This window comes from Lissotriton vulgaris, chromosome 2_1 (assembly GCF_964263255.1).
Source record: "Lissotriton vulgaris chromosome 2_1, aLisVul1.2, whole genome shotgun sequence".
NCBI classification, from domain to species: domain Eukaryota; kingdom Metazoa; phylum Chordata; class Amphibia; order Caudata; family Salamandridae; genus Lissotriton; species Lissotriton vulgaris.
In genome coordinates this window covers 1,711,289,809-1,711,309,463 of record NC_141687.1, presented here as the reverse complement: position 1 = coordinate 1,711,309,463, position 19,655 = coordinate 1,711,289,809, and the positions used below count along the sequence as shown (strand labels likewise).

At 46.2% G+C, this 19,655-nt stretch overlaps 1 protein-coding gene across 2 annotated transcripts in view; it reads right to left on the bottom strand.

Annotated features, from left to right (window-relative positions):
* TH (tyrosine hydroxylase) overlaps positions 1–19,655 on the bottom strand; it is a 568,946-nt gene that overhangs the window by 98,831 nt on the left and 450,460 nt on the right. For both annotated transcript variants that reach the window (XR_015308512.1, XM_086957708.1), the window contains exon 9: positions 13,098–13,167. Coding sequence is in view for 1 of the 2 variants with exons in the window: in XM_086957708.1 (XP_086813834.1) it covers positions 13,098–13,167 (70 nt within the window). In the remaining variant the exon portion in view is untranslated. The remainder of the gene's footprint in view (positions 1–13,097; positions 13,168–19,655) is intronic.

Genomic DNA, 19,655 nt, shown 5'->3' with positions numbered 1-19,655 from the left:
GACTAAAAACGCAAACATAGGAAAATTAAACTCCGGAATCGTAACCTTTATCTGTTAAGCAGTCTTCTTGTCAGATTTGTTTGCGAACGTTTAAGATATTGTAACCAGAAAAAGTACAAACTGATGTCTGCCAAATGGAAACTCCTTCCTTTTAATTTTTTAAGCTAGGTTAGTTTAAAGAGATTTTATAATTTTCACTTGCAGTAAATAGTACTAACATAAAAGTAAACAAAAAACACATTGTAATTGTTATTTTTTTTATGGTTTTCTAACTATTGTCATTGTAATGAAATGAGTTGTTCTTATGTGCTTTGCAAAGGTGCTTTCCTCTGTACTTTTAGCTCAATTGCAAAGGTTTGTATTGATCATGCAATAAAGAATTTCTTTCTTTCTTAAAAACTGCATCAACAAAACGAAAATAAAAGAAAATAGGGCTTTGGGGGGGCGGGTGACCAACGGGAGGCCTGCCTCCCTCAGGGGGGTTTTGGGCCGGGGTGCAGCCCAGAGCCCAATTGGGCTTGTTGGACTACACTTGGGCTGGGGGAATATTTAACCGTCCATTTCGTTTGACCAGCCACCATTTCGGTGGAGTGACACGACAGCCGTTTCAGGCACAGGCAGGGCAAGAAAATTGTGTCCCACCCGCCAGCCCCGTTTTTTCAAGGATATAGTTCGGGTTTGTGTTTTGGCAGGAGGTCAACAGGGAAATTTTTTTCTTTGGGTTTAGTTGGTTTTGTTGGGAACAGGTGCATCTGGTGGGGAAACATGTACATACTGGTTGTCGCTTGAAGCAGGTGCTGGTGTTGTGTATTGGGTTGTTATCGGGTGGCGTTTCTTCTAGGTAATAGTTTCTACATCTGTTTGCAGTTACAGTTTATTGGTTTGTCACTCCGGGAACATGCAGGAAGGGGAAGTAGCATAGTACAAAGATAGTTATGTTAGGAATGATAAGAAGTTACAAGTTTAATGGGGCAGCAAGGAGGACAGATTTGGGGGTTTATAAATGGCAAAGGGGAAAACTTTAGGGGAGGGGTAGGGGGTGGGGGGTAAAGCAGGAGGAAATATTTAGTGAGGTTTAGTTTTGTACGGCACAGGCCAAGGAAATTGTTTGTCCGGTGCACCTGTCATCAATAATGTGGACTTTTTCACACTCAACAAGCTGGCCTGTGGTCTGTGCTGCACCCCCCTTTTGGACCAATGGCTGGACACTTAAGGGATGACAACTATGCATGCATGCTGCAGCACACCTGCCCATGTATAGGCATGACGCTGCATTGGTAAATGTTTTTGCTTTAAGGCTAGCCTCCCTGTTAGTCTTCCTCGCCACAGAAATGACATAGAGAATTTCAGCTCCCCCACAGAACCCTCCAAGTACACTAGCGCTCTAGCCTCCCCCATTCCTCCCTAACATGGCTGACCTCCTTCACCCTCGGCCTACCATAAGAGGAGGCACGACCCACCCCACTTCCTATTTTTTTGGTTCTGCCTTGCAGACTCTTCAAACAAGTCACAGGTAATAATAATAAAATAATAAGGTAGTTTATAAAGCGCCTTGTTTCGCCATCCCGGCATGTCCCCGCGCTGTGAAGAGCAAAAACCCGCCAGATAACATCCACAGAAAAACCCCTCCCTAGTTTGTGCACCTAGATGGTATATAGATGAGTTTTAAGGAGACTCCTGAACTTGGCCTCTGACCTTTCCAGTCTGAGACCCACCGGGAGTTTGTTCCAGCTTTGTGCGACTATGGCTCTGAAAGAACATCCCCCCATTCTGGCTTTCTTGATCTGAGGGATTTCAAGCCGCCCAGTCCCTCCTGAATGAAGATCTCTACCGGGCACATACCTGGTGACCAAGCCTCCCAGGTATGACGGGGCCTTGTGCCAGAGAATACAATGGCATTTTAGGAGGGATTTGAACAAGACTCTCTTCTTGACAGGTAGCCAATGGAGCGCCGCCAGTGCAGGCCTAGAAGCTGCTCTTCTAGGGAGTCTTAAAACTAGCCGAGCAGCCGCGTTTTGCAAGATTTGCAATCTTCCCAGGCTCTTTTCCGATGCACCCAGGTACAAACCATTCCCGTAATCCAAACGAAATGTGATAAGAGCCTGGGTCATTGTGCATTTTGCTTCTAGAGGGAGCAAATCCAAGGTTTTGTTTAGTGTTTTTAAAACCCCAAAACATTTTCCCACTAGTCGCCGGATATGCACCTCATAGGATAGGGTAGGGTCCACCCATATCCTCAGATTCTTAGCCTCCTTACAAGGAGTAGGAGTAGGGCCCAGACATTGTGGCCACCAGTCATTCGTCCAGCTGAGTCTATCTCCACCGACCACAAGCACCTCGGTCTTTGCACCATTTAACTTTAGGCAATGCTTGTCCATCCAGGAGGCCAGCTCCTGCATGCAAGGCTTAAAGTTAGACGCCTCGACCGAAGGCGCTTGGGAAAGGGAGATCAACAGCTGGGTGTCATCAGCGTAGGAGACTAACTCCACTCCAAACGCTTGCACCACCTCAGCCAGGGGGGCCATATATAGATTAAATAAGGTGGGACTAAGGGACGAGCCCTGGGGCACCCCCTGTTCTAACGCTACCTCCGTGGACTGTAAGGAGCCCCGTTGGACCTGAAAACTACGGCCCGTTAAGAAGGATTTCAACCAGCCCAGTGCAAACCCTGCGACACCACCTTTGTTCAGACACTGCAGCAAGGTGAAATGAGCTACAGTGTTGAACGCCGCACTGAGATCTAGCATAACTAGTGCCATGGTGTGTCCGGCATCCGCACCTTTTCTAATGGTTTCCGAAGCTCTCAGCAGGGCAGTTTCGGTAGAGTATCCTGTCCGAAAGCCCGATTGGGAGGGATGCAGTAGATTAGCCTTCTCTAGATGAGCTATCAACTGAGTGTTAACCACCTTCTCGGCCACGTTGGCTATATACGGTAGCAGAGAAATCGGCCTGAGGTTCTCTAGGACTTCATGGCTAACATTGGGTTTCTTCCTGATTGGTAGGACTACCGCTTTCTTCCAATCTGCCGGAAGTGTCTGGGAAGCAAAGGAAATCTCGAGAACATGCCTAATATACGGCTCCAGGACCTCCAGGCTGTCTCCCAACACCCTAGGAGGTGCTGGATCCCGAGGGGATCTGGATTTGACACTGAGACATATACTACGCAAAGTATCCGGGGAGGGAACTATGAATTGCTCCAAGCTCCATCCCGAGTTACTTGCCCCTGTCACTTCCTCAAAAGTCAGCCCACTTTCAGGGCTGCTAGAGAAAGAGGCGTAGATGTTCCTAACCTCCCTGGCGAAGTACTCCGCTACTCGATTACATTCGACCACCGAGTCGTTGTCAGGAGCATTCGAGCCGGCCACCGAAGAGATCTCTTTAAAAATCCTAAAGAGTTCCTTTGCGGAGTTCTCCGCTTCCCCAATTCTGTTTTTATAATGGAGGGCCTTAGCTTCTCTCAGCAGCACTTGATATTTCCTCTGCACCACCCTATAACATCTCTTTTCCTGCGAGCAAAAACCCTTTCGCCAACTTCTCTCTAATCTCTTGTAGTCAGATCTGGCTGTTTGCAAGGTAGGAGTGAACCAGGGGGCAGATTTCCTAGCTCTAGTGCCCGATCTAGTCCGGAGTAACGGAGCCACTTTATTGAGGGCCCTGAGGATACGCTCATCTAGATTTTTATTAGCACTATCACTGTCATAACGGGGCAAGATCGTGCTGAAGCAGACCCAGAGGCCCAGTAAGTAGTCCTGATGTGCAGGCTCTTTTTGAGATATTAGTATTGATATATTGTTATTTGTTTTTTACGGCATATTGAGAGACCCGGCAATAGCGGGCTCTTACCATGTGTACGAAGCTCTGCTTCAGCGGGCTCATGTATTCCAGCAGGATCTCCTGGCAGGACAGGGTTGCACTGCTTTCCGTTTTGGCGCTGGTGGTCCAGGAGGACAGGAGGGTGCTATAGTTTATGGAATCCTTGCCAGCCAGCAGGCATGTACTGATCAGTCTTATGATGTTTTAGGCTGCAGTAGGACTGCCGGCTGATTTGTGACTCAGAGGCATAAAAGTGTTGCTCTTTTCTGGAATAAGGGAATTTGCTGAAGAATGGGGATGCTAGGCTCACGCTCAGCGGTGTGCACGCTGCTAGATTATTTTAGTTGCTTAGCAATTGGCCTGGCCATCACTGTGTTTTTCACAACAATTTTTTTGATTGATCGGCCTATTTAATCTTGGCTTCCTCAAGTGAATTCTCTGCTTTCTTGAACGATAAATTGTTCCATGAGGGGTTGTTCTGCCTACTTTTTCTCCGGAGCATAAGTCAGGGGTGAGTGCTGTTCTCCATTTTTGGGATGTAAGTAGGGCGGTGTTGGTGTATCTGGAAAGCACACTGGATTTTTGCCAATGTGATAGTAGTTTGTTTGTCACTTTTGGCCTGGTGAGGTCCAGGCATTAACCCTCCATTTCTACTTTGAGTAGGTGGATTCTTCTGGCATATGAGTCTCAGGGGTCGGAGTTATCATCCAGGATACAGGGAAGGTCTACCCAAAGTACTTTTGTCACCTCTGCTTCTTTCAAGGGGATCTCAATAGAAGATATTTGCAAGGCTGCCACATTGGCTTCACCTCACATGTTCATGGACCACTATGTTGGGAGGTTCAGCTGCTGGGGATTTTGCTGTGGCTGTTCTGCATTCTGGCACTGACTGTTGATTGATTGTCACTCACATTTTGTGCAGCTGTTTTTTGCTCTGTTGGCTGTTTGAATTAAACTGAATTTATGGCTCACATGTTCATATATGGCTTTCTTTCTAGTGATCATGAAGCCGCTTTGGTATTTGTTCAATATGTTAATTCTGTGGCTAGGAAGACTTACGAGGAGGTAATGCACTGGCTACTTACCGGCAATCTTTATTACTATGAGTGTAGTCTTCCTTGCCACATGGGTTCCGAGCCCTTCCTTACCTGTTTTTTTTTTTAGGGGGGGAGGGGGGAGGGGAGTTTTATATAGCACAAACTCGACCCAAAGGTATCAGAGCACTTTACATGAGCACCAGTTGTTTGTGGGGCACTTGGAGATTAAGTGATTTGGCAAGAACCACAGGATGTTGAGTGTCCCTGCCAAGACTCTAACCCAGTCCCCCAGCTTCGAGGTTGACCACTCTGACCGTTAGGCACTGGTACTGGTTTTGGTACTGAGGTTTTTGTAGTGGAACAGGAAGTGGGGTGGGTCGTGCCTCCACTTATGGTAGGTCAGGTGTGAAGGAGGTCGGCCATGTTAGGGAGGAATGGGGGAGGCTAGAGCGCTAATTTGCTTGGATGGTCCTGTGGGGGAGCTGGAGCTCAGTACGTAATTTCTGTGGCGAGGAAGACTACACTCAGAGTAATGAAGATTACCAGTAAGTAACCGGGGCATGATGCTGCAATGGGCCATTTTTTATTTTAAGTCTAGCCTCACAATGATGATGTATACATGTACTTGGCACCACGCATAGCACATGTGTCATGCCAATGTAACTGACATTTTTTTCTGCTAAAACAAGTGCTTTTTAGAGAAAAGAGTTGCCCAATAGCAAACTTCAGCTGCAGAGATCTCAGAACCTCAGAAAAAGAAGAAAACAAGACTTGGTGGAGAAGGAGAGCAACGGAGAAGTGGATGGTGGGAGAGCAACTCCATGCTTGCAAGCGGTGGTCATCCACGGTAAGGAGTACAGGGAGTGGGAGCAACGGAAGAGCTGTGAATAAGGTCAAACTGGGAAGGACAGGGGAAGCAATGGACGAGCAAAGGCGGGGGCACTGAAACATGGAGAGTATGGTGGGTGGGAGTTATATTGTACACCATAAGCTTTCCCCAACAGACAGCCGTTTGTAATCAAGACCAAAAAGGAACGGACGGAGAATGGAGGCTGCAGAGAACCACGCCTCTGCGTAGTCTCCCGTGACCCGGAATCTGGACTCCACCCCCTCAATGGCGATAGCGGGACGCTAGCTGCTCTTGTCCGGAGCTCCCCGCTCGAAATCCAGGCAGAGTAATCTTGTTACACAAAGACATCGGAAACGGGCGAAGGATAAGAGCAACGCCGAGAAAACGCAGAGAAAAAGCTGCTGCCGATCCAGTTTCTGTCATCACGCGTGTCTGGGCCAGAGCTCTCTGTTTAAGGTCAGACAGAGCAATTGATCAGCAAAACGCTTTGGACATTAGGAGGAGGTAAAAAATATACAAAGTTGCTGCTGCTGCAGCTTTTTTTCACCCCGTGTATTGGATGGACTGTGGTTGGTCTATGGAGCAGTGTCTTATGTTTTACAGGAGGTGCCTCGTAATTTTTTTTTTTTTTTTTAGCTATCAGCTGGGAAACTCGAGCACATTTTTCTGTCTTCTGTCTTTATGTCTTTAAGATGAGCAGCTGTCTGGGGTGGTAGTTACTTGGACTGTGGATTGTTATGGACATCGGTCACCCCCGAACCAGCTAGACCAATAGATCTCTGGATCAGGACCAGAGTGCACCACCCGGATTCCGTCAAAACCCGGTGCAGAATTTTTTTAAATTTTTTTTTGGAATACCCAATATCAATTAAAACCTGAAACAACCTGAAATAACCTTGGAATCCTGCAGTGAAGGAAAGAAGAGGGTGAAAGGAAGGTGTAAAGGCAAAGAAAAGGAGAGACCACAATGGGCAAGCCCATGAAAGAGGGAGAGGATGTGGTAAAATTAAGTAAAGTCGAAATGGCCGCCCGCTCATAAGCAAGGACCCGACTTGCTCAAGCCAAAAAAAACGCACGTAAGGCACGCAAGGCAGCCGAAGCCGAAGAAGAGAAAGGTAAAGATAAGATTAGAGAGGAGAACTCAGCTGAAGACACTACGCCGGAGTCCTCGGAGGATGAACTTTCTCCCTCCTCTCCCTCCCTCCCTCCCTCCCTCCCTCCAAGATGAAGGACATATGAGAATAGCCGTAGAGGGGTGTAAAAGTTTGGGTTCTCTGGATCAACCTGAGGCAGGGGTTCAAGTACAGAACCCCACTCCTACCCCTACTCGGGTCTCAGTCTCAGTCTTAACACCATCCCAGACAACAGAGGAAAAAAGGAAGAGTGATAATGGAGCAAAGGAACTGAGACACTTCCCTCTATTTGCCAAAAAAGTTTCCCCAAAATCTCTAGCGCCACCACCTCCTCCACAATCTTCTATTGTCTCTATTGACCTTGCTGATCCTAGAGACTCTGTTCTAATGGGGGGGAGGATCAAAGCTCTGAGGCTCTATCGATATCTGGATCCCAAACACCCCACTTGGCAATGAAGGAGTCAGCCATGGAAGGGGAGACTCGACAGAATGAAACATCAGGAGTAGAAGAGGCAGAAGATTCTAGTATACCCACGGAAGTAAGATATCAGTTAGATATCCGTGAGATGTTAAACCTGATCCTAGACGAAATCCGGGAAATAAAGAACAACCAGCAAACCGAAATAGCTGCTCTCCATGCTAGGATGGATAAATTTGAAGAGCTATACATGGTGCTCCCGAGCAGAATTCAAGAGGCAGAGGGGAGGATTTCTGTCCTCGAGGATCGTATGAATCTAACCTCGGGGGAGGCCAAGGAAGCAGCAAAGAAGAGGATCTCTATGGAGAACAAGCTGGAGGAGCTCAAAAATCACTCACGAAGATCAAATTTAAGGATTGTGGGGGTTCCGGAAGGAACAGAAGGCTCTGATACTGTCCAGTGGGTCAACTCCTTCATCCAGAAATCAGTTCTACCCGATTTTGAAGGAGACCTGACCATAACTAGGGCCCATCGAGTTCCAGCACAGAGGTTTGCAAACTCAACATTCCCAAGAACTATTTTACTGAACTTTGCAGATTATAGGATCAAGGAAAGGATTCTTTCGAAGGCCTATCAGCAACGCCAATTTGCAGTGACTGAAACTACAAAATGTAGGATCTTTTCCGATATGACAGCGGCAGCTGCAAAAAGAAGGAAAGAATTTGTAAAACTTCTGCAGTTATTCAAAGCAAACGGTGCTCAAGCCTCGATTGCTCAGCAATCAAAGCTGAAAGTTTTGGTCAGGGGGAAGTTTTTCTTATTTTCAGATTTAGATGAGGCGCAGTCTCTTTTGAAGGAGATATCAGGGGGTAGGGAGTGAAACGGAGCGAGAGGAATTTTCTTTTTTTTTTTTTTTCTTTTTTTGTGTGTTCACCTTCTTCTTCCCCTTTCCCCTCCCAGCCCAATGGTTTTTTCTCTTTGTCTTCTCCTGGTATCTTGTGGGCATCTTGCGGGGAAGGAAGAGGCATAGGGTGAGCTAGCGTTCTATAAAAGGGGAAAACATTTTTTTGTAAAAAACAGGGTGGGTCCAGCCAGACGGGTCACTAAGGGTGTACGAAGAAGACACCCAGTTGAGAAGGAAGGGAGGGAGGAATGTGGTCAGCGTGGAAGTACAGGGTGTTGCCACATTCCTGGGGTGGGGGGGTGCAGGGGGAGAGAAATGCAGTAAAAAGGTACATAAGCAATGGATGTCATAGTTATTTTTTCAGTATTTGGTACTTAACAAGGACAAGACACTTAATTCAAGATGAATCATGATATATGTAAGATACTGTCAATCAATGCTAATGGTATGTTGAACAAACAAAAGTATGGGGCTCTCTTGAAGTGGGCAATCTCACTAAATCCTCAAGTAGTCTACTTTCAAGAGACACATCTGAAAACGAACGACCCTAATTTATTTATTCCGAGATATTTTAGTCAAGGTGTTTTTTCATCTGAAGGGGTTGCCCAGAGAGGGGTAGCAATTTATTTCTCTAGGAATCTACCCTGGGAGTTTATTCAGACTAAAAGGGACTCCAAAGGAAGGTGGCTTTGGGTTACAGTTAAACTTCATGGGAAGGCTCTAAATTTTGTGAACTATTACGGCCCAATTCTTGATGATGTTTCTGCTTTGAAAGAAATGTATGAGGCGTTAAGAGGTGTCCCAGGACAAATTATTTGTGGAGGGGATTTTAACTTTATCCAAGACCTGAAAAGGGACACTTCAAATAAAAATAAAAAACAGTTGAAGCCCAGAACTAAAGGCTCTCTCGAAGCATTCGTAGTTGAATACCAACTACAGGATCCCTGGCGCTCCAAGAATGTAGAGAGGGAGCTGTTCACATGCTATTCTCATCGTTTCCGGACTGCATCCAGAATAGATTTTTTCTTGATATCAAGATCTCTGCAGATCTCAAATAATCTGATTGGATGCAATCCTTTCTCCGATCATGGCAGAATCGAATTGGATCTTGTTCTGGGAGGGGCCGATAGGGAGCGCCCAAGATGGCAGTTAGATCGTACTTTGCTGAGGGACCAAACCTGGGTATCTGGATTTAGATCATGGATTGTGGAATATTTTGAAATAAATCAAGATTCAGCTGAACCCTTCTCAGTCTGGGGCGGGTTTAAAGCAGCAGCACGGGGCAAGATAATCGCCTTTACAAGCGCCCAGGCGAAGGAAAGGAAACTAAAAATAGCTAAACTACAATCTACTGTCGAGGAGCAGTATTTATTACAGCTTCAGTCTCAACCAAACCATTTGGAACAAGCTAAAGCATGCTTAAGGGATTTTTTTATTCTCGAAGAAATAAATAACTCAAAAACTTTCCAGCAAAAAATCTATGAAGACAGTCAGATGGTTGGGAAATTACTAGCCAACTCTGCAAGAAAAAAACAGGAGTCTTCTCATATACTGAAAATTCAGGACCCTCTGAGTGGGATCGAAGTGGTAGAAAATGAGAAGATCTCTGGGATTTTCCTAGACCACTTTAAGAGAATCTATTCCACAAACTACCAGGTAGAGGAAGAAAAGATTCACGAGTATTTCGCGAATTTAGAGATTCCTAAAATCTCGGAATTTCGGAAGACACAAATAGATAGGGAATTAACTGTTTCAGAAATTCGTACAAGTGTTAAGGCAACCGCTGGGGCAAAGGCTTGTGGCCAGGATGGGTACCCTATAGAATTTTATAAAGTATTTCTTGCGGAATTAGAACAACCTCTATTAAAATTATTTAACCATATTAAATTAGGAGGTACCGTTCCTGGGGTTTTCAAAGAATCGACAATTATATGCTTTATAAAAAAAGATTAAAAAAAGGATGATGTAAATTCATACAGGCCAATCAGCCTTTTGAACTCTGATTATAACATTTTTATGAAAATATGGGCAGAAAGATTTGTTCTGGCAGCTCAGGAAGTAATCCATTATGACCAGACCGGGTTTATTGCAGGACGTTATTTGGCCACAAATACGGAATATCTAATTCAGGCTTTGGACTATCTCAACACAAATTCGGTGCCAGCTTGTATTTTAATGGTCAATGCCGAAAAGGCATTCGACTTGGTGAACTGGGACGCCCTATTTTATTCTCTCGGCCAATTTGGATTCCCGGTTCAAATAATTGAGATGTTACATAATATATATTCTGGAGCCTCTGCTCAGGTAATAATTAATGCACAACAGGCCGGGAGGATCAATGTAACTAGGGGCACTAGGCAGGGCTGTCCCTTATCTCCCTTGCTTTTTACCTTTTTTATTGAGCCCTTGGTGGCAAGGATCAGGGATAATGCAGCTATCATGCCCTCCATCATCGGCATGTCTAAACTAAAACTATTTGCCGACGACATTATTCTTTATCTTGCTCCTGAAAAGGAGGTAGTTGAGAACTTACTGAAAGAGTTTAAAGCCTATGAAAAGATTGGGGGATATAAGATAAATGCTAAAAAAACTGAAGTCCTTGCTTTAAATACAGATACAGGATTTCTCCCTAATTTCTTGCAAGTTCAAGCTGCGAGAAGAGACCCAATAAGATATCTGGGTATTTTTGTAACTGCAGAGTATGATATGCTTGTAGATCTAAATTACATTAGAATGAAAAATAAAATCAAGCATATGTTAGATAAATGGCTCTTGCTACCTTTGACAGTGATTGGTAGGGTGTCAATGGTTAAAATGTCAGTTTTGCCTTTACTTATATTTTTGTTCACTAATGTACCGATAAAAATTAATCTGTCTTTTTTTAAAGAATTAGAAACAATGTTAAGAGGATTTATCTGGGGTAATAAAACTCCTAGAACTAAGCTCCCGGCGGTACAACTCTCAATAGATCAAGGAGGGTTAGCGTTACCCCACTTAAAAACATACTACGAAGCTGCTTTTTTTGATATAGTGGCAGGTCTTTTGAGGGTGTATCAGACAAGAGACAATTTTTTTTTGGAGAAGATGGTTCAAGAAGCAGGTTCTCAAATCCCAATTTTTTTAAAGACCGCTAAACTTCCCAAAAAATCGAGGTATAAGACGTTGAAAGAATATACAACGCGCTTATTGCTGCTTTTTAAAAAACATGGTTCTGATGGTTCCCAATATCTAAGTTTGTCCGAATGTAGTAAAATAGGCCTTCCGTTAAGTTTGTCGAAGATTACAAAATGGGATTTGTGTGGGTTTCGGGAATTGAGAGACTTGTTAGTCCAAAATAGGGTTATTAGTTGGCAAGAGGTGACAACTAGAACCAACATTTTAAGGCGACCGTCCTTTTTTGAATATCTTCAGGTTATTAATTTTATTAAAAAGGAAGTAAGTGGTCTGTTGAATACCCCTAATAACTTACTAAATAACCTTTATGGTAGGAAGAGCAGCGGGATAGGGCAGTGGCATAAATTGCTCCATTGCTCTGGTCAATCCCCACTCATTGTTAAACATCTGAATAAAGTAAGTCTCTCGACCCAGTGCTTTTTTTCCTTGAAAGATTGGGAGGCTCTCTGTTTACTGGGAAACAAATCCTTGCGCACTGCCAACTATAAGAGGATGGCCTTCCTGTCTCGTTGGCTAGCCTATTATACGCCTGAGGCTATGGAAAGAATGTTTCCTGGAACAGAAAACAAGTGTTTTAGATGCTTAGCACACGGCCAGGGAGGATGGTATCATATCTTTTTTGCCTGCCCGATGTTGGAGTCTTTCTGGAAAGAGATATTCGCGGAAATTGAATTGGCCATTGGAAAATCATTTCCGCCTACGGTAGAAGTAGCCTTGTTTGGCATAAGCAAGGATAGAAGCAATATCAATAAATCGGAGGAGGTATTTATATTTATATCATGTGCGGTCGCTCGCTCTTTAATACTACAAAACTGGAAATCAAGGGAAATTCCATCACTTATAAAATGGTTTAATAAGATGAGGAGAACCTTTCTCTTTGAAAAAGCATATGCGGGCAGAGTAGGTTCTATTAGGAGATTTGAAAGGAATTGGAAATATTTTGGGGATTTGGAACAACTGAAGGAGGGATGAGCAGCAAAAGAAGGATAAAGATAAATAAAGGGTCAATACATTTGACTGCACTAGCACTTTTTTAGATATCACTTTATCATACTTTTTTGCACATGCAGTAGCACTTTATTGCAGGTTTTTGCACTTTTTTGCAGTGCCACTTTATAAATTGCGGATTTTGCACAGACCCTTTTTGATAAAATTGTTGTTTGTATTCCTTTTTTTGTGCTTGATGAATCTCTTCCCCTTTTCCTAATTCTCATGTCTGATATATATATGTATATAGATTTTTTTTTTTTTTTTTTTATTCCTAATGTTTTTTTTAAGTCTGTTTAACCATTGAAATGATTATTGAAAAAGATGCGTTGTACCATTGATCATCCATTGCTATGTTCAATAAAAAATTTATTTAAAAAAAAAAAAAAAGGAAAAAAAAAAAAAAGACCAAAAAGGAACAAGAAATGCTAGTTTCCTACTAAGCTTGAAAGGATAGCTGGTACGGGTCCCTGCATTCGTATTAGATGTGCATGCAGCAGGTCACAAGGCGTTATTGGGTCCCAGTACGTCACTCAAATTAGCATGCTATTTTCTAACATGTACAAGGTTCATGGCCCCTGTCCAAATGCTGTATAAAATGTCCTTACTACTTCTTCTCAAACCTCATTGATGTGTGACAAGTTGTTAAGCATGAAGGGCACCACTTCCACTGATGACGACTCTGTAATTATTTTAGTGGACATTCATACTTGTATTCCTACAGCAGACAACAGCAGTGTTACCCCAGCAGTCAATGTAGGCAATCCAATGAGGCATTTACCTGTGAGAACTGAGCAAAGGTGCGGTCAGCCAGCATCGGCACGTGCCCAAGGAGCTCATGGCAGCAATCCCTTCATATAAAATGAGAGGAAACAGGTCAGTATAGGGCAGGAGGTTTGTGGAGGTTACAGACTAGACATCAGTTTGTTACTGTTACTGACAATGTTTAGAATACATCAGTCATCTGAACAAATAAAAGACTGCCAGCAGCAAAGACAATCGGTAATCTAGCAGAACAAATAATGCAGCATGTACATTAGTCATGAGCCTAGTAAGGTATAATTAGGAAACAGCTCAAATGCACTTACACTTCTTATTATTCAGGGATGTCCATGTGCCTGCAGCAGATTATACAAAAGTCTGTTTCCCGGGCTCATAACTCAGAGCAGTTTTGTTCGAGTCGCCAATTGAAACACGGCCAAACGAAACTTCACCTATTACTTCTGACCTGATTTCCATTACTTCAAAATGATATTTTACTCACCAGAAGGCGTCTTTAGAACTAGAATATCTGATACTCATTCAATAAATTATTAAGGAAGAATGTAATGCTTACATTAATTACCGGTAGGCATTACGCTGAGTCATACTCCCTCGCTTTCATTCATTACAGATGAGTCACCCCTGCCTCATCAGACCAATCACACGCTATTTTCTGCCATAAAAATCCTCTCCCACCCCTCCACGCCTCCTGTCAGTAATCAAGCATCTTCTTTTTTTTGTTCACTTTTTTTTATTAGGTTTTTCTTTTTGGTTCACAATATAACTTCCACAATGTTCATTCACATGTATACAGTGCAGTGGAGAAGAATCAATTAAACTTTTCTATACATTGGTAGCATATTTGATTTACTGGTAACAATTCCTATTCAACATATTATACGTGATGAGATGTTGAGGAACAACCTGTGTGTTAGGTTTTAACGATCAACAGGGTGGAAGGTTAACTGCCGCTCAATGATGTGTGTCATTGTCCTCTGATGTTACATGTCATCTTTGTGTCTGCACCGTCTATGTAGTGAGATTGTATGGTACCTGTCCATATTCCATAGATTATTGTAATATAATCTTGGTATGAATGTGAGGTATATGTCATTTTTAAGGGCGCTGTATAGACTCTGGTCTAAATCATGTGCTGGTGTCTGCCTTATTCTGCATCAGTTATTTACCCTTGTGTCTCACCGACCTCTTGGATGGTTGTCTGGAGCTCCTCTTTGTTATGTCCTGCGAGACACGTTCTAGTGTCTCGACAGGCATAGAGTTTATAGCCTCTCCCCTATGGGAGTGGGCACACAGGCACCCCCACACGCATCCCTCACAGGCGTCCCGAGTGCCGTGAGCCTGTTAATAAAAGGGCCAGAGTGCTCGTGGCCAATTTCAGTACAATACTAAGGTGTCTCTGTAGTCCTTTTGTCAGCATATGGGCCTAGCGGCCCAAGACACAACAATGGTGACGGGAGTGGAAACACCACCCCGTGTAACCTGGCACCTGTTTCCACTGGTCGTCGAGGGGGTAGTGCAGCCTGCTCCTATGCCCCTCTGCCTGCTGCCAGCGTGCCGGCGAATGAGAAGACGTAGAGTGGAAAGACGGACCCTGGCTGGGTACATCAGCCCCCACTGCTGAGGCCTCAGCAGCCACCACCTGCAGTAAACCAGCCTGTCCTCCAGCGTGACCACCTCAGGCAAGACCACATGGCTGGAGAGATATCCGTAAAAAGGGGAAAGGTGTGGCAGCTGGCACATAGCCGCCGGCAGTCCTGCAAGAGGTGAGACCTCCCCCGCTCCTGGTAGTGCGTACGTGGGCAGACAAACACTGCATGTATAGCACACAGGGCGCAGGGCCCAAGCGAGAAAAGAAAGCAAATCTGACCAGTAAATGCCACTGCACACTGCCGCCCAGCCTATTGTGCACCCTGATATGTCCCAAAGCGAGGGAGTGGCGAGATCGAGGTGGGCGAAAAGCTGAAGCAATGCCGCCAGCTGAGTTGCCTGTTTGGAAAAGGGAAGCCCAAGCAGTGCCATGATCATCCAGAGGCCACGTACTGGCTCAAGTGGGAAAAAAATGCCCTGACTGCACGGAGCCGATGGAGACGGTCTGTCGCGGCACCACTCGCTCTGGATGAGCCTTCTGGCCACAGTAAAGGCCTCGAGCGCGCCGCTGCAGCGAGTCTTGGGAGGGAGGAAAGGGGGGCAAGCAACACTGACACCCATTTTTGTGTGTAAACGTCTGCTTTATTGAAACAGGTGCACATCACACTTTATTAAACTGGCAATTTTGCCTTACTAAACTAACACCTCTCTAAACATCGAATTACCTCACCACCTTTACATTTCCTCCCCCACCCCTACAATCCCCGCATGATAAAAACCCGGCACCCTGCAACATCCAAACATAAATTGCAATACATTCAATCTTTCACCATCTTCCCACCTACCACTAACTGTTACCCTCCTAAGACCTACAAGCCTATTTGCCTTCCTGCAACTGTAACAAACGCCCTCTAATGTAACCCTTAACATTTCCCCGCTCCCGCTCACCAATTCCCCCAACTTCCGATAACTGCCAAACTCCAGCCAACCTTGGCCAACTTTAACAACAACTCCGCCAGCACCTGTTCCAAGCGGCAACATAACAAGTTTTTCCCCCCTGTGCACCTGTCTCAAAACGGCCCTAGTAAAAAAAACCTTTTGGAAAAAACCAAAACCAAAAAACCGGAGCCTAGGGTGGGTGGGTGGTCAAAAACTGTCACCTGTCCTGCGCTCCCAGCCACCGGGTTACCAAACCTAAAATGGTGGCTGGGACAGCGCAAAGTCCCCAGATAAATGCCTACTTGGGCTATTTATTTAAATTTGGGCTGCCTTTGGGCTATTCCCAAGGCAGCCCGCTGCCTATGCTCGCCCCCCTTCCCCTCCCAAATCTGCCATCACGAAAACCACACAAGTCTCTGACATGAGAGGCGTCCAGAGAGCCGCTCCATTTAATTACCTGTAAAGCCATAAGGAACGACCCCTAAATTCAGGCTGGTTCCGCCTCTGGAAGGCCTGTGGTGCATCCGCAGGCCTTGTTCTAACAACCGCTATCCGCAGGGAAGAAGAACGAAGGGAAGTAGTGCGCCGACCAGCCAGCAAAAGGCCGGAACTTTGCCTGAGACTGCCAACCTCCGCCGCGTTCTGCAGCAAGGGAAGAGATGACGTGGCCTTCCAAAGTGGCCGCAGCGTCACATGGTGAAAAGCGCAAGCCCCGCCGCACTGTTCGAGACATGCGGGAGCGGCCCCATTAACAGGAAAAAAATACCCAGTAAAGTAAGCACCGGCATTCCCCAGCCCCGCGCCATGTGCTGGATTCACCCTGGAGAACCGGCGTCCTGAAGCAGTGGGCCGGCATAGAATGTCCTCACCTGCTACTGAAGGGGCCTTGCCTCTGATCATCCTTCGGGCCTCAGCAGCCACAAACAGGCGCATCAACGCCCATGAGTAGTACAGTGCCTCAGCCCACGCAATCACAGCCGGAGTGCAGGGGCCGACCACCAGTAAAGACGATGTCTGCAACCCCACCTTGTGGCAAGGTACAGCTCTTCGAGTATAGTTGTAGCATGTAGGGGAGAACGCCTGCCTGAACAGCACTATGTCTGCTCCCACAACACCGGGCTTTGACCTAAAAGGCCTGCAGCCGCTCAAGAGCTGCCCTGGCCTGAGTGCATGGCAGCATCTAAACCACACCAAGTGACATGGCAACGGACCCTTCAAAGGCCAAACCCCCAAGGAAGAGTATGCACAGCATGACAGTATATTCTGCACCTGACAAAATAAAGGACAGCATGGTCTCCTATGCCCCTGTTTGAACTGCTGTGCTCCAGGACAAGGAAAGGAACAGTTAAATCCCCTTAGAGAGCCCTAGAAACTCTTAAAATCTGCCCCAACCACAGTAGAGAAACGAATGACAGCAGAGATCTAAGCAGTAGCATCAAAGAAAAAACAATGCCCAAAGAAATAAAAAGGAGGTGGGCAGCGTGAGTTGCAGTCGCTAGAGAAGGCTCAAGGGACATTTGGCCGAGAGAAAAGGGCACAATGACCAGAGTCTGAAACCCAGCAGAGAGCATTCAAATAGCCCAAAGCTGCCCCAGTCAAGTAGGAAAGCGAAGAAAAATATGTTTGCTGCATGCCCCAGGGGTGAACGGACACCATCGCAAGCATGCAGAAAGGTCAAACAAAGCACCTGAAGGGGGCGCCCATGAAGAAGAACCACAAGCGTGACGTCCGGTGTGTGCGACGCACGCACCCATAAACCTGATGACACACACAAGCGCCAAGGAGAGAGAGACCAGTCCACAGAGAAGTGCACTGCTGAAGGCAGAAGGGAGATCTTCTACATCCCCACCATGCCAGCGAAGCCCCGCAGTGGGCCGAAGACATCAACACAGTGTCCTCCCTCGCACTGCTGCAAGCAGGAGTCGTCAGTGACCCAAGGCTGACGAGAGGAGAGTCGTACACTGCGAGTGGCCTGCCACCACCATAGTTCACCACTGCCTGTGGAAGCCATTCCCTGGAGAGGGAACCCCTGGTGTAGGAGCATCAAGAAGCCACAGCTTACCACTGCCCATGGAAGCCATTCCCTGGAGAGGGAACACCCGGAGTAGGTGTGTTGAGAAGCTGCCTGAAGAAGGAGCACCCAAGGTGAGTGGCTGCTCGCCACACAGCAGAGAAAAGCGACAGAAGTCTTGCCTTGATGGTCAAGAGACCATTAAAGTTAATAGGCATAGTTGGCCTTTGCGAACATGGTGCATGTCACTGTACCCAGAGAAAAAGTAAAAGAAGATTGGAGATCGTGTCACCCAGAAGAGCTAGACAAATGCAGGTGTGTCAAAGACAACGAGAGGAGAAGCACGAAGACTCGTAGCACCACAAGGTAAGAACACCTCCAAAGACACCAGACAGCCACCAAGGCAGACAGATGGCCCTGGCGACAGCTCCAAGGGAGAACCACACGTAGGCCGCAGCCAGCGCAAACGGCGTTGCACCCATCGCTTCACAGTGAGACCGTCCAGCCACAGGTTTCGGCAGTTGGAGTCAAACTCCATACCTGCCCATGACCGCAAATGCCGGAGGTGCAAGAGAAGATTCAGAATAGGCAGTCATGTGGCTACGACGTCCCTCCAGAGACCTCTTCTCCTAGTTAATCATTGCCACCTGTCGTTCAGTCCCAATGGCAGCTACATCATCAGTGTCATGTGCGTGACACTGCACTTAGCTAGAAACGTGGAAGTGTAACCGGAGGGTCTACACCAAGAATCGGACAACCAGCTGAGGTCAAAAGGGGAAGTCGTGAGTGACAGGGCCGGACGATGAAGAAAACCCAAGCTACAACAGGAGTGAGTCTAGACACAGCGATGGCAAGGGAAGAGGGGGATAACCCGAGAAGGAACTGTCAACCGCACTGCGGGAGTCCGAGGGTAAGCCGCACAGCCTGCGCGAACAGAGTCTCAAGCCTTACGTTTCTCGGTGTGTTCATCACTCCTCCGTCATCCAAGTCCTAACAGCCCAAGAAGTCCCAGGACACGAATACAAGTGGCTCCCCAGAGAACATTGAGGTATCTAGCCACTCCCTGCCTCAGGTGATCAATTCCAGACTAGACGCCTGCATCCATCAAGTGAAGTCATCACCCGCAGTTGTCCCAATTCACCACACGGCTCGCAATGCTACCACGCCAGTCATCATCAAGTGCGTCTATCGACACCATCTTGAATACGCCTGGAGTGGAGTCCTACAATAGTGCCAAACTAGCCAACATGAAAACTCAGAGGCTACCTGCTAACCTGGTCTGCACCTGAACTGCAGCAGCAAGAGCATGCCCTGACCAAGACCCATACACCCTTGAGGTTTGTGCGGTTTGCAGCTGCCCCCAGCTAGTAGTCCAGTGGCAAGCCCGACAAATGGGAGAGCGGGAAGTGATATTGTCGCACCAACTGGTCACTGGACACAGCAAGACAGCCTAACAGAGACTTCAGCCAAAACAGAAATGATCCAGTGAACTTTCATTATGGACTCCCACCATGATCTTGACGCACCCAGTTAATGAACTATTGTTACACACCATATACCATTATCCAGGTCAGCTGACAGAAGTTACGTGGGACTAAAGGACATACTTACACTGGCACGTTCCTAGTGCGCAGATGACATCTTCAAGCAAGAAATCGTATCCTTAACTGATCAGGTTAAATGATAAATACCTGCTGTGATTTTTCCTCCACCGTCAAACTCACCAGCCCTTGTCTGCCGTCTTCCTGATGCCCGACTCGAGAAACTGATAGACCCTTGGTGTATACTTCGTTACTGTTTATCCCTACAGGTTGAATTATAGAGCTTTTGTTTTATTAAAATTTGGGAGGAATGTTATGTCCTGCGCGACACGTTCTAGTGTCTCGACAGGTATAGAGATTATAGCCACTCCCCTATGGGAGGGGCACACTCGCACCCCCACACGCATCCCTCACAGGCATCTCGAGTGACGTGAGCCTGTTTAAAAAAGGGCCCAAGTGCACGTGCTCGTGGCTAGTT